The sequence below is a fragment of the Leuresthes tenuis genome, unplaced genomic scaffold (assembly GCF_036924035.1).
Source record: "Leuresthes tenuis unplaced genomic scaffold, fLeuTen1.0.hap1 SCAF_4, whole genome shotgun sequence".
Lineage (NCBI taxonomy): Eukaryota > Metazoa > Chordata > Actinopteri > Atheriniformes > Atherinopsidae > Leuresthes > Leuresthes tenuis.
In genome coordinates this window covers 17,586,191-17,600,739 of record NW_027325358.1, presented here as the reverse complement: position 1 = coordinate 17,600,739, position 14,549 = coordinate 17,586,191, and the positions used below count along the sequence as shown (strand labels likewise).

The 14,549-nt window shown below is 41.9% G+C and overlaps 1 protein-coding gene across 4 annotated transcripts in view; it reads right to left on the bottom strand.

Moving 5' to 3' along the window:
- The window catches only part of lrba (LPS-responsive vesicle trafficking, beach and anchor containing), a 172,709-nt gene that overhangs the window by 35,992 nt on the left and 122,168 nt on the right, over window positions 1–14,549 (bottom strand). For all 4 annotated transcript variants that reach the window (XM_072384884.1, XM_072384886.1, XM_072384887.1 and 1 more), the window contains exons 40-46: window positions 12,939–13,056; window positions 12,662–12,764; window positions 11,259–11,374; window positions 11,050–11,162; window positions 5,705–5,845; window positions 4,312–4,431; window positions 1,175–1,327 (exon numbers count right to left, since the gene is read on the bottom strand). In XM_072384884.1, the coding sequence (XP_072240985.1) occupies window positions 1,175–1,327; window positions 4,312–4,431; window positions 5,705–5,845; window positions 11,050–11,162; window positions 11,259–11,374; window positions 12,662–12,764; window positions 12,939–13,056 (864 nt within the window). The remainder of the gene's footprint in view (window positions 1–1,174; window positions 1,328–4,311; window positions 4,432–5,704; window positions 5,846–11,049; window positions 11,163–11,258; window positions 11,375–12,661; window positions 12,765–12,938; window positions 13,057–14,549) is intronic.

Genomic DNA, 14,549 nt, shown 5'->3' with positions numbered 1-14,549 from the left:
TCATCAGCACCCATTACTACTGTGGGTACACATCACACCCAAAGCTACAAATGTTGTTACCCAAAAAAAATATGGATGAAAAGGGAAATGTGGTCTCTGAAATGTAAAGACAAACACCAGATTTATTTGTATATTAATTCACACTTAAGCTATTTCTTAACCCACGCACACAAGACTAACTTGTCCTTTGAGTGTTATTAAAAATGCACAAAGTCAACAAATGTGGAGATGATAAGCAGTGCAAGACATCAGAAAAAGCTAACTCATCGCTTTTTACCTTCAATAGCAGAATATTCACTTTGATCCAAATAGTTAAGTTATTCCAGAGGCTGGCTTGTACGTGTTGTGGACGGCAGAGGAGCAAACATCTAGATGATAATACACAATATGCACAAATACGCACTCTGTTTGGGACTTGAGCTGACGGGACGGGGAGATCAGAAAGAAGATATTTCCCAATTTGCAAAGAGACACGGTTGCAATCACACACGACAACATGCTCCAGCTGTGTCTCTGAGAGATGGTGGGGTGGATACGGATACTAGGTGAGGCAATACTGGACCACTCTGCCAACAAAACAAAATCTGAGAGCTCGGGTAAGTCAGAGAAGTGAGAGGCTCAGGTAACAGGAAGAACTGAGTGGCTCGGGAAATAACACTGTCTCTTTAAATTAGCATTCCCAGCAAGGGTTGAAAAAAATTTTACTTGAGTCAGTCTGGGTTATGTGACATGAAAGACACGCAGGTGTATGTAAATGGAGTGGGATGAAGCTGGCAGCATTCAAGTCCTGCTCTGCTAAAAATCAAGTTTTATCCTCATCAGTTGTCCATCAGTCATCAGTTCTTGGCTGACCATTTCTGCTTTTAATCTACAGAATATCATCTGCAGTTATCAGATCAGGCAGCCATATGTGCGATTGCAGGAAACAATCCTGAACATTTGCTTGGTGGGTGCGAACAGAAACAGAAACTCATGAAATAAGTAAAAGGGTGTAGAGTTGTACCCAAGCCATTTTAAGGCCAAACTTTGAAAGGTAGAATATTGTGGAGCACAGATACATTTTTAGGGAATTAACAACAGCTGGATTTGGACTTCAGAGTGTTCTTAGTCAGAATCGGAAAATCTGTTCTCCTGCCTTAACGTGCTTTATGGATCTGAGTATTTTGTGTCTTACCTGTCGGTTAATGCGCACAAACTCCTCTGGGTTTTTGGCCCAAGGTGGAAGATCCACATCAGAGACTACTGTGCTGTCCTCCATCACGCCCAGATTGTAATTATTGGTGTTGACAAACATCTCAGGTAGATAGTAGAACTCTGGAATCAGCTCCTGAGTTGGAACAGCACAGAGACACGAGTGAACTTCCAAAATGGTTAATTACAGCACAACAAACAAAAATCAGATGCGAACATCCTAACTGTGTCACGGTCTTCAACAGAACACGCAGGTTAAGTTAAGGGTAAAACGGAGGTGCTGAAGGAAGGAAGGAAGGAAGGACATTAAGTTCATCCTGGAAGCTCTGAGAACTCTGTAAAAGATTCCCCCTTAAAAATCTGCAAGTCCAGTGGCAATTCAGGGCTAGATTTCTGAACTTACAAAGCTTGAAGAAAACTACTGTAACAAAACAACTTTATTAAGATGCGTCACCACATAGTTATCAAAGCTGTATTTACCACAGCATCATTTCCACACAGGTTGATGACACAAATCAGATCAGATCAGTCGCAAATAACTGTGAGGACAGTAAAAATAGGATCTAATTAAAATATCCGATTTCTCTGAAAAAGAATGAAATTTTCTATGCGTCATAATGGTACTATTTGGTACTATTTCTCAGGGTAAAACCAGAGTGTGCTTGTCTGTAGTTTTTTACTATTTGGAAATGTTCATGTTCTTTGTGTTAAAGAAGCAAACAAAAGAAAACGGTTTTCCCCTAATTTCCCCTTCTTTTTTTTTTCCTAAACAGAGAGAAAATCTTTTTTTAAAAATAAATAAATAAGTCAGCGAAATTTTGTAAATGTGTTGATTTTATCTGGCTGTCCCAAACAATAAAACATATTTTCAAACTGCGGGAAGGTGAAGAGAAAGGCACTTATGACAGAAGAAGTAACCTTATATGTTTAGTCGTTCGTCATTTTTAACAAAGCAGAACTTGCGGCAGTGAGTATAAACATTAAGATGGAGTTTGAGCTTCCAAAACATGTAGATGAATCAGCGTTGCCCTCCAGGCTCTCGCTGTAGTGTTACTGTTGTTTGCATGTTTCTCAAAATACAAATCAATCAGCATACAAGGATGCTTCGTTTCTGGCTGCATGCAACTCATAAAGCAGAGTGAACACTGGATGTTGTTAACATAGCTTTCCTAATGTCTTCATAAGAACTTTACAACACAAAGAATTGCTTTACTCTTACATTACGGTGGGCAGTATATATGCCTGGAAATGTGACATAAACATAGAAGAACAACTCTTACACTAAACTGAGTTGTATGGAATAGTTAGTCCAACACTTAGGGATAACAAGATAGATTAAATGACCAATTGACAGGATTTGTTTTGGTGATCTATAAAAAAAAAAAGCTCCTTTGACTACAAGTGCTGAGTGACCGTTCCACACAAAAGGCACAGTCATGTTCACAATCCATCATCAGACAACACACACCTCACCTCCCTCAACAGGCTGCAAGGGAACATTCAAGCGCTTAACACTAAAACCCGAGGAAGCAGGACATGTGCGATGTGTTCTCTGAATCTACAAAGGAACACGACTCAGTAAGAGGACTATAGCAGTATAGCAAATTAGCTGCTCAACATTTCCACCTCTCATTGATGGGGTGAAAACATCCAATCAAATGATCAAGCAAACACACAGGTTTAAAAACGACAAGACTTCCTCACTTCTGAAATGTCTTCACTCCACAAAACTTGACCTAAAAGTAAAGGTCAACCTCTTAACGAGGCCTCTGGCTCACCCAGGTTCACTGGCTGCAGCCTGCTGTAAATTTGAGCAGGAGGCAGCTTGACGCACGCACGCACGTGCGCGTGCGTACGCACCCACACACATCAACAAAACCTCGTGGGCTTTACTCGCCAACACTCAAGCTTGCCTAGCATGGACCATTATGTGCAGTGGCCCCTTTGCTCCAGCCTGGTCAGAGGCCAGCCCCTCTGATCCCCAATCCTGTCCTGTCATGGGTCACTGGAAGGGGCTCTGGCCCCTGGGCTCTCCTGCTACACTTCCACTGTTGCTACCTCTAACCCCTCTGATGCCTTTAGGCTGAGGCTAGAGGTCAGGGGATTGGGGATGAGAGGTCAATGCAGCGTCACCCAGGCTAGAGAAACATTGAATCTGGGTGTTGTAACCCATTATCACCCCTTCTTCAGCAGTGGCATATGAAAACACAGGGACCTTTTGCCCTCTGGCAGGGACAGAGATTTGCCATCAATGGCCCCAACACTAAAGCTAAATGGTGTACTTAGCATACCAAATTGATACATCTCATCCCTAATTCCTCTGGTGCTTAGAACATGAATGTGTGCATCCAAGTAGATAAAGTCGGCGGACTTTCATTCAAAAATGTTACAAATTCAAACAGAACTAGGAAACAAACTGATGTGGTCCAGATTTTCCCTTTGTTTTGATGTGAAGTTGAGCTCTCACAGTTTGATCCACATTGACAGGTCTAGACTGAAAGAGCAAACGAGGGCTGTTGTTGGGCTTTCGCAATCAAGCATTGGCCAGCTACAGAGTAACACAATCCATATGTTTTATCAGAGCTAACGTGAGGGGGGTGGTAAATGCAATCAAGCGTCAAAGCCCCCAACACCACTGCTGTTCCCCCATCCAGTGACCCAGTGCCAGGAGAGCAAGCAAAACCCAGCTCTGACAGCAAATGTCTGACTGTAGTTGTAAATGTTTTAGGAGAGCAGTTAAAGTGTGCGCTGGGGGTTCGAAGGCCTTCAGTATGAGAATGACCTGTGCTGTTGCAGGGCAAATCCAAAAGCTCAGCACAGTTTGGGGGCCCAGTGGGCAGCGATTCAAGTCCATGTTATAGCTGGCTGAATCTGAGACAGACGGCTGAGACAGATGAGGATTAGTCTAATGCTTTGATCAGAAGACCAGGAAGCTTTCATTGCATGGGGACAAAGATTGGTACTGACTGGACACTTCTCCTTTGGAAACCTTTTTCTTCTTTGTAAGGATGCTGAATGGGGATTTATTCTCCTGCAATGCTCAGTACTTTATCTTTCCCAAGTACTCTTTCAGGAATATTTTTTAAATCACATGTGTGCATGGTTACATGTGAGCAGTACCTTTACATCAGATGTGTCTCTCTGGCAGTTCCTCCAGGCCCTGGAGACCGAGGAGAAAGTGCGGTCAGCGTGGTCAAACTTCCCCCCTTGGAAGTTCAGGAAGAACGTGGTGAAGGGTTCCTGGAAAATAAATAGAATAGGCTATGAATCTTAACTGAGCAGTCCACTGCTACCATCGGGTATCGCCCAGTTGTGGGAGTTTGCCCTGCTATAAAAACAGATGCCAATACAGCCATCTGTCAACAGATTAGACTCAGAATCAAGTCTTTTAACACAAACAAGCTGGAAAGCAACAATGAATAAGGGAAAAAATAATCCCAGTGAGCATATCAAGTTAATCCATGTGTGTTACTAATGCATTCTAATCATGTATAAGCTTGTTAGGACAGATCAATAGCCATCTCTCTGACGCAATGGCCCCCAAATGACATGGATACAATATGCCGCTCCCCAGCTATAAGAGAATACAGCAGATAGCTCCTGGAATGACGTAAGCCCCATTTGTTTAAAAGTGATTGACATTAACCACATGGCCTCTCATTACAGAGTCAAAACATCAAAACAGGCTTACGTGCCCAAGAGTGTTCCACAAATTCCACATATAAGCAACAAATTTCTCAGAACTTTGCAATCAAATCTTCATTGTTATGGCTGATCTTTAAGTGAGAGTTACAAGTGAGGGTTACTGATCAAGTGGCTTAAGAATAAGCTGGCTAATGATGTGCAGGGATCAATGTGGTAACTCCACTGGGAGTCGCTGAGACTGTGAGCTACGGGGACAATAACAGCAGAAAACTGCGTGTTGGAGAAACTTAGTAACCTCCCTCTCCCTTGAGTGCAGTATGGAAAGATTGATTGCATGAATTTAACAAAAGGTACCAAAAGAGAGCACTTTAGTGCAAAATGTGCACAGCAACGTCATGCTCCTCAAAAATTAATCAAAGCTCATCCCAGATCTTTTCTTTTTTTTTCACGCTGAGAATGTGCTAAACATGGAGGTCAGATATTAACCAGATATTTGGAATTTTAGCTCATTAATCATCATTTAAAAGGTAACAGAAAATATGGTTCATATCTGACAACCGATGAGCAACATTAAGGGCACACAACATCCATTTTATATATATATATATATATATATATATATATATATACATCTGTTTATGGCAACATAGGCCTCAGATACATGACTATATGGAACTCCAGAGAAATTCATGAGTACATTCATTAAAATATGTGACTTACTGGTGAATACTTTTTAACATTCAAAAACAAAGTAGAAATAAGGCCTTTGTGGTATCTTTTTCTACAGGTTTTACTGCAATCAATGTAGGAATACTGCCACTAATAATTGCTCTTAATCACAATATGTGTCAATATACTCTGCACTTACAATACGCAGTAGCCACATCAAGGTGAAACTGGAGGTGGAGTAGTGTGTGCCATAGTGAAACTTGGGCACTTGATCATCTTCCCAGGACTCAAATCGGTCTGAAAAGAATGCTGCCCTCTTGGGGTTCAGTGCACCAATAGGCTGTAAAGAAAAAAAAATGAAACAGAAACACATTTTCAAATAAGAAAACCTGAATATGTCTGTAAATGGAAGCAGTGACGACAGAAAACTAGACTGTGGAGGCGGAGGAGGAAGGCTGCACTGAATTCGACTGGGAACACATTTAGGGACCACTCCTTGTAGCATAATAGTTGCTCTGGAAATGAAGCTGGCAACCGCTGTGTAATTTCAAATGAATATTAGATGATGTTTCCCTTCAGACAGAGATCAATCCTTTCCCTCAGAGTGCTTTTTAGAGGCTGTGAAACGGAGCCCTGCAGCTGTAGTCTGTCAGAGAAAACTAATGTCCTCCAATGAAAGAGCGCCTACAAGGAATATCAATAGCAAAGCTGTAGGTGCCTTTAATTTCTGCTTTTATTAATCTGTAACTAATACACTGGTCACAGGGCCGATTTGCAGTCGAGAAAGATGTTAAGATTGAATTAATTTTCCATCGCTCTTCAAAAACTAATAACTTGACTATTATTTAAATGCTCATTTATAGAAATCACTTTCAGACGGGTTCAATTTTTATTAGTCTTTTGCTGGATGTGCCTCATTCTCTCCATCCACCCTAATCCCCCCACCAACCATCATCTCTTTCTAACACACACACACACACACACACACACACACACACACACACACACTGTAGATCAATGGTAATGGAATGATGGCTTTTTGAGGATGAGGGCCTTGCAGGGTGTGGATCAATTGGATCTCTTTCATATTATAGGATGCCCGTCACCAGCAGGAGTCAGGCCAGGTCTTTGATATTGATCTGTCCTACTGCTACTGTTCTGTGTGGGTGTAATAGGCATGTTTGTGTACATGTATTTGTGTAGCGGCAGCGATGTAGCATACGCAGCACCGACCCCTTCGTTTTTAATAAGTGTGCATATTTTCGATTAATTCACGAATAAAGCTCTTCAATGTGTGCACAGTTACGATGTGAAATGCATTGTGCTTCCACGCTGTGCAGCTATATGTTGACATTGATACACTGTCGGCTTCCTCAGGGCCACTGGGGCGGGGGTGAGTACACACAGTGAATTATACATCACACCCATTGGTCTGATTTATAGCTCTAATAACAGTCGGCTCATTAAAAAAAGAAAAGGGAGAGGAGGCATATAAAATAAAAGAAAGACTGAAAGTGCCACAGTGACAGAGAGAGAGGGAGAATTGTGTGCGAGTGCACGGGGAGGCTGTTGGTTTGCTTGATCCCGACATTGTTTACTGCTGTAAATTACTGTGGGGCCAGCGCTCTCAGCTTACAGTAGCTACAACTGAGCGGCACTGACGGCGCCGTACATCAGAGGGGTGGCTGATGGACCGCCTGCTGCAGCTCCACCACAGATTGGCTTAATATGTAGCCGCACACAATTGCGCTCTGATGAGCGCACGGACAAATGAACCAATCTCGTACCTTTAATTAAACCAAAGAGCAAGCCACAGAACAAAATTGCGCCATTGTTTTGAGGAGGTAAACATCAGAAAATTAATACTGGATTAGTTTTAATCAATTCTTCATCAGGAAGGAAGATGATGAGAATGATGATGCTCTGATGACATATTAACAAGAAATAGTTACGCTCAATGAAAACAAGGAAATTCACAAGGTTATAGAAGACCTCAGATTTATCCCTCAACAATTCAACACTATTCCACTATAGTCGGATTGTTGTTTAAAACCGTTGCTGTACAACACCTACAGCTGAACTAATACTGTCTGAGGACAAATCACAAACACATTATTAAAAATTAAACCACAGTATTTCTACTGTAAATGTAAGTGTGCGTCAGGACCTAACAAGGTGTCGCAGACAGCTTAATGCTGCCTGTGTATCAACATATATTAATACATTTGTTCAATACATGTCAGTCAATTAAGTTAATTGAGTTCTGACAAAAAAATGCTCTCAGTTGAAGAATAAATATGTATTCATAGAAAGCCACTAAAGAACAATCAGCAGCTTCCTGAAAACTATTGTAAGAGCATGACGCAGAGCCACTGTACTTCTAAAACAATAACGTGTCGCCTGATGAAGTCTAATGGTTTACCAACAGCATCACTTAGACTTTGAGTCATAAATCAAATGGGCCTTTCCAACAGTGTTTATGTATAATGTCCTATTTAAACTGTGAAAATGGTGCAGAGGGCCTGAGGGATAAACATATGGGGCACGTACGGCAAGATCAATACACCATTAGCCAATACGGCTTCGAGGAGCAGGTCATAGCACAAAAGGTACAGAGAAAAACTCGATACGTTCTATCTATAGCTGCTGCTGTGTGAACGTTGCCTACATAATAGATAAACTATTCTTTTAATTGTTTCTTGTGCTTCATTAAATGCCATCCAACAACTGCAATGATAACAATGCTTTTGGCTTTTAAGACAGGAATGCTTGTAGGGGACCTCGGCTCTCGGACTGAACTACTGGAGTAGCTCCGGCTCATCAAATAACCATCCTCTTTTACAGCGGTTAGGTTAGAAGCACACATCCACTTTGAGTTTTTGCAAGTCGCTTTCTAACATTTGTCTGAAGTGGTTGAGCTTTTATTCGGGTGTTCTGGAAGGTGCTGAACACTCATCAGCTGCAGGAATGCAGCTACATGTCGCTTTGCATTCCAACAGCTTTCCATATTTTGGACAAGTGCATTTTTGTGGAGAACTGCATGACAGTTTAATAAAACGGGGTACAAATAGGAGGAGGAAGGAAAAAAAAAAGAAAAAGGAAACAAAAAAGAACAGAGGAGAATAACATCACTTGGTTCTGAACGCTTATCGTGACTACAATGTTATCTCGGGGGTCGGCGTTTGATGTCAGGTTGAGGTTAGAGTTTATGATAAGACAGTCCCTGGGGTCAGACTGGCTCTGGTAGGAGGGGGATATAAATTCTGTGTGGCCTCTGTTGTGCTGGCAATGATGACAGTGTGTGACACACACATGCATTCGTGGCAATTTGGCTTCTCAATGTCACTGGAGGCTTCACAGATGACCTGTTTCTGCAAGAGACAGCCACCAAAGTGACATACTGTAGGAGGGGGATAAGAGAGATGTGGAGGGTGTGAAACAAGTGAAACATGAGACACAAAACTGAAACAATGAGAGGAAACAAAGGGTTGAGGACAGAAAACTAAGCTTCATGTCGGTGAGTGGTGCAGACACCCGTTTAAAAAAAAACTGAAGGCAGCAAAGCAATATCTTGCAAGGAGAAGAAACATGGTGTACAAAGGATTGTAGGTGCAAAATTGCGTGGTGGGGGTTGATTTGGGGGGGATACACAGCGCTGCTTGCCCTTTTCCAGACACTGCATTCTGACACGGTCCAGTAGTCATACACTGATATCACACACGTCAACAGCATGAATAAAACAGATGTAATAAAGATTGGCCCTGCTCCCTCCCCTCCCCCTCTTTCCCTCTGCTGCAGCTCTTCTCTTGAAGAAGAAAGAAATGCAGGAACAGCAAATGATGATGTTCTGCTTTCCTTATAGTCTCTCCTCCTCTTTTCTTTAGCTTTCTGATTGTCTCTGTTTCTTCTCTTTTTACCCCCCCCCCCCCCCCCCCAGTCGCTAAGTCCCCGAGGCTGCGAGGCTTGACTGAGCACAGAGGCTGAGCTGTCCACACTCTGTGGCAGTGCAAAGGAGAAGCGCAGGAAGCTGAAATGAGCTAAGGAACCCAAAGAGGGCTGCGTGTTTGAGTGTCTATATGTGGATGGTGTGGCAAATACGACTGTCACATTTCAGCCTACTGGGCGACATCAAGGCAGATAAACAGAGGAATTACGCAGCCTCATACAGTAGGCAAAGCTACACAGGGAGGAATAAACAGAGGAGCAGATCAAAAGTGAAAAGAAGACTCCAGAGAACTAAGGCACAAGGTGTTGACAGCTGAATCTATATGACAGAGCAATGGGAAAGAATAGAAGTACGAGAGGATGGTTCACTTTTGTTTTATATCCATGATATTTCAATATCCAATGGACTTCCCCGAGAGAATCCCTGTAATGATGGTAATATCAGAATTATAAGCCCTAAAGTTGTTGCCTGAAAAGAATTCATTTGAACACAATTCATCCAATTGGGATAATTCTTCCAGGGGGAAACGAAGGGGAAAATTCAACTGTATGACAACATAAAAAATAGCTGCAAATAGATCTGAGAAGGGCCAAAAACTAATCACTATCGTGCATGTTCTGCAACATATCTCTGGTCCATTACCGCATGCTTCTCTGTTTCCACGGCTGATTTATTTAGTCATTTTGGTTCTAGCAGCTTGACGGGTGTTCAATCTTCTCACTCCAAAACTAATCCTCTGTCCTCCCACCAACGGACTGTTCAATCCAGCGGGAGGAGCTGGTAAATATTTTTTGGCTCGGTGTCTACGTGGGTAAAAGTGAGGGAGTTAATGCGCGTAAATAACTACACGTCTACTTACAATACGGGGGAGAATCTTTTAAGCAGCTTCAGCGGTCCGAGTGTGTGTACAGTATTTATGTGCCAGGGAGCGTCTCGTGGCCGGTTTCATTGTTTCGAACCCGATCACTTGATGCCTGGAGCTGCCAGGGAGCAAACTGCACCTCCTGATGTGTTGTGAAAGGTCAAACTTGAAAAGGTTTCAATTATGAACTTTGATTTATGAATAGCAAATGATAGCTAAAATAGAAACTGGGAGTTAAAGACTGTGAGCACGAGGGGCTTAAATCTCAACTACAGCGGGTTGGGAATGTCTCTACCAACAAATTCAACTACTTATCATACAGATGACCCGTATTACAACTACAGCTCGAAGAAATTTGCCATTTTATCACTCAAATTTCATGTACACACAAGTTCTGACACACTGCTTTATTCAAATCTATTAGGTAGGTGTGTACAAACTTTTGCCTTGTACTGTACATACCTGTGTGAATTACTACAAACTCAGTTCTTCATCATAGATTAGCAGTAATACAATACTAATAGATGGGAGTGCCTAAAAAGAAACGTACATTTTAACTTTGCAGAGCTATTAGCCAGCAGTGATTTAAAGACTGCAGAAAAAATATGATCAATGGCATTTCCACAGCAACTTACGTTACTTTAGGAAATACACACACACAGTATTTGCTGTGTTTTATCTGCCCTCTCCGTCTACGCCCAATAGAGGAGGAGAGGATGTGTGTCTTACATCTTACCTTAGACAGATCTCTGAAGTTGCTTGGCAGAGTGAGGTCAAGTTCCGATGAGTCATAGTTGGTGATGACCCAGGGGAAAACCGGGTACTGGTTCAGGTCGTTATAGGTGCGACCTACACAGAAGACAGAGAGGCAAAGGAGAAATATTATTGGTAGGCATGTGGCACACTCCATAATAACATGACACAGAGGTTGGGTGGTGTCCTCACCAGAGATGGTGTTCAGAAACATCAAGTACTCGAAGTTGGAGATCTCACGCCGTTGCCAGCGTTGAGTCATGTTGGATGCCTTGAAGAGCTGCTTGGGAGTGGCCAGAGAAATGCGTCTACAGGGGAAAAAAAAAAAGACAGAAAAACATCAAACGTCTGTAAGATCGAGAAATAGAATGAAGCAGAACAAAGACAGTTGCCATTTCCCAAGTAAAGCAGCCTTGTTGCAAACAAAGGTCTTTAAATGGAAAATACACCAAACTCACAGTATTGCTAATTAGGAAGATGAATGTGCATTAAACTGGGTTCAACCACATGTTTGTGTGCATGTGTGCACACGCACACACACACACACACGTACAGCCCAAGAGCATGATGTATGCTGTAGGACAAAACAAACGACCCCCCAATCCAATTAAAACAAAGGAAAATGATGGGATTAATCAATGTCAGGGTGTGAAATTACAGTCATTAAGGCACTCAAAAAATTGGGATAATCTTACTTTTCAAATACATATATACTGCAAGACAACTTTTATAATGGTGCCATCCAACAGTGTGGATTAATAAACTTTTGAATAGTTTCCTGTTTTTTTCTTCCAATCTTTAGGTCACACAAACGTTGTCTCACATCCTCCAATGTGAACAGTTAAAGGGGAGAAAAGACTCCACATCATACTGATGGTGTATCAAAATCACAGGGATTTCATTGAATGACAATGGCCATGCTCGTGGATAATGAGAAGAGTTGTGGACGTGAAATAAATTTGTGCTGTGCTGGCTCTATGAGCTGATGTGTGTGCTGCTCTGTACCGCTGGAGAGGCAAGGTAGCCTGCAAACTGGCTTGATTAATGAGCCAAACACAAACACACATACTCGCAAAACTCCAGTGCTGTGTGTTATACGCACAGACACACACTCCTACATCTACCCTGGCTCGATACTAGATCCCTTTTTTTTTTTTTTTAAACTTTCATTTGTTGCCAAGGTCCCACTGTTATGTTCCATTTCCAAAATTTTGAGACACAAATGCGTCACATCCACTGAAGAATATTCTGATTCTAATTGGGGTGATTAAAACAAATGTATTTTGTCCTTTAAATGAACATAAACGGTCTTTATTGCGTCTGTAAAACATTGACGTTGATACAGCAAACTCTGTGGAATTTGCATTACCGACAATGTTTCTCTAAAACAAAAATAATAAACCTTTATGATAATATAATACCACACCATCATGTACACGTGAGCTGGAATATAGAGGAAAAATAGTCTGCAAGTTAACAACGCCTTAGTCACAACAATGTAAAGGCTGCATCTTTATGTTCCATATATATCTGTTCTGATGTGGAACCATGAATAAAGTGTTAGAACTGGGAGAGTCGGCCAAAACTGATCTAACCTGGTCTGTGGCAGGCCAAAGTTGGTGCCCACCCCAACACGAGGGAGACTGTGAACCACCTTCTTTACTGTGGCTGCGTCTGGAAAGTTGAACATGACTGCGGCTGTGGAGAAGCACAAAGAAAGGTCCAGTTAGAACAAAGATTACCTTAAGGGACACAAACCAAAGTCAATCACTTATTGAAAGTGAGGTCTTTAATAAAAAAGGTGTGTGCAGATACAACACCAGTGCAATAACAAGGTGAAATGGTCACATATAATTATGGGTACTGTCTCACTTCTGTTGGCCATGAACAGCTCCAGAGCCGTGTTCTGCAGCAGGTACCGTCTGGAAAAGATGGCCCGAATCTCTGTAAACAGCCATTTTCCATGAAGACCCTCTGTGTAGGTTAAAATCTGGTAGGCAGGAGAAAGAGAGAGCAATGAACGAGGGGGGTTGAATTGAAAATTATTCATTAAAAAAAGAGTGTGAGTATCAGAAATTAAAAAAAAATTGAACATGGAAGATCAGAGGAATGAAAGGGAGGGGAAAGGAGAGCAGACAGAACGTGTGGGTTTGCTCATTTTTCACACAGCGATGGCACGATGGCCTGTGCAGCACGATTAATGTCTTATATTGATCAGCCTCAATGAAAAAGAGATCCCTTTAGCAAGAGAATGGGCACAATTCAGCTGGAGGGACTGCAGGAAATGTTCAGTTGACTAAAAGATAATAAATTTTCATGTTACTTTGATATGACAGAGTTACAGATAAGAGTCTATTTCATACTGAACATCTGATCAAAACTTGTGTATTTCCACAGAGGTAACCGACACAAAGGTCAGACAATATTACGCAACCTTGCTTCACGTTCTATTCTAAAATGCTCGGATGATCTGGGCTTAATCTGTCCCCGTGGAGATTGCAGCGGCTGTCAGAGTGACTTGTTCTGATGCCTGTCAGTGCCTGACAGACCCAGATGCTTAGCCCTGCCCCTGTGATTCTTGCTCCTACTAATCCAGCATTTAGGTTTGCTACTAACCTACTTAGCCCTGCTTTGTTAACTAGGCTTTTATTTCACCCTCGCTTTTACTTTCAAAGGCGTCTGCTGACAAGGAGGCATGAAGTGATACGGTAGGAAGGTAAAACACTTGAGGGTGTCACGCCACGGTAAAGACAAGTGTTATTAATCAGAAATATTCAAATAAGAGCTGGCAACCAAGGTCTAGTGTTACGTTAAAGGAGCTCATTAAAAAGGTAAGGGACAGCAGAGGCAAACAGCTGAGACCCTTAACAGAGGACAGCATCATCCTCCCCGTCTCTCTGAGGAGTAAGACCTGCCTGCATCACAGACTCGCTTCAAAGTCTCTGGAGTTCAATTAAATGTGGATTAGTGGCTTGGAAAAGCTGGCTGGGGCTGCAGCCACTGCCCTCCCATCTTCAGACGGCTGCACCAGACACACGAGGGTCTCGCCGGCCCGAAATCAAGGAGCAGGAATTTCCATTATCACGGAGAGGGTATTTTGTGATACAAGGTGGTAATGACTTCAATCATTTATTGTAATGCAAATTAATGGAAAAAAGGATAAAACCTTGAGAACATTGAATTTTTTAAAAATAGTCAGCTTAATTGCATCTTAAAGGGAAGAAAGCAAACAAGTGTATGATACTACGTTATCTGAGCTTAAAGACCACATGAAAAGAGGCTGCTCTATTAAAGCTCATTGCTTTAATACGGTTCAGATTATTTTGGAAAAATCATTCACTTTCGAAATGTAGGTGCAGAGATATTTTTACTGTTACCAAGACGACATGGAGACAAATTTACACAGGCACAAAAAAAAAAAACAAGCATATTTTAAAACAGAATCAAACAAACTCCCAGATTAGCAAGGAGATAAAGCAGATA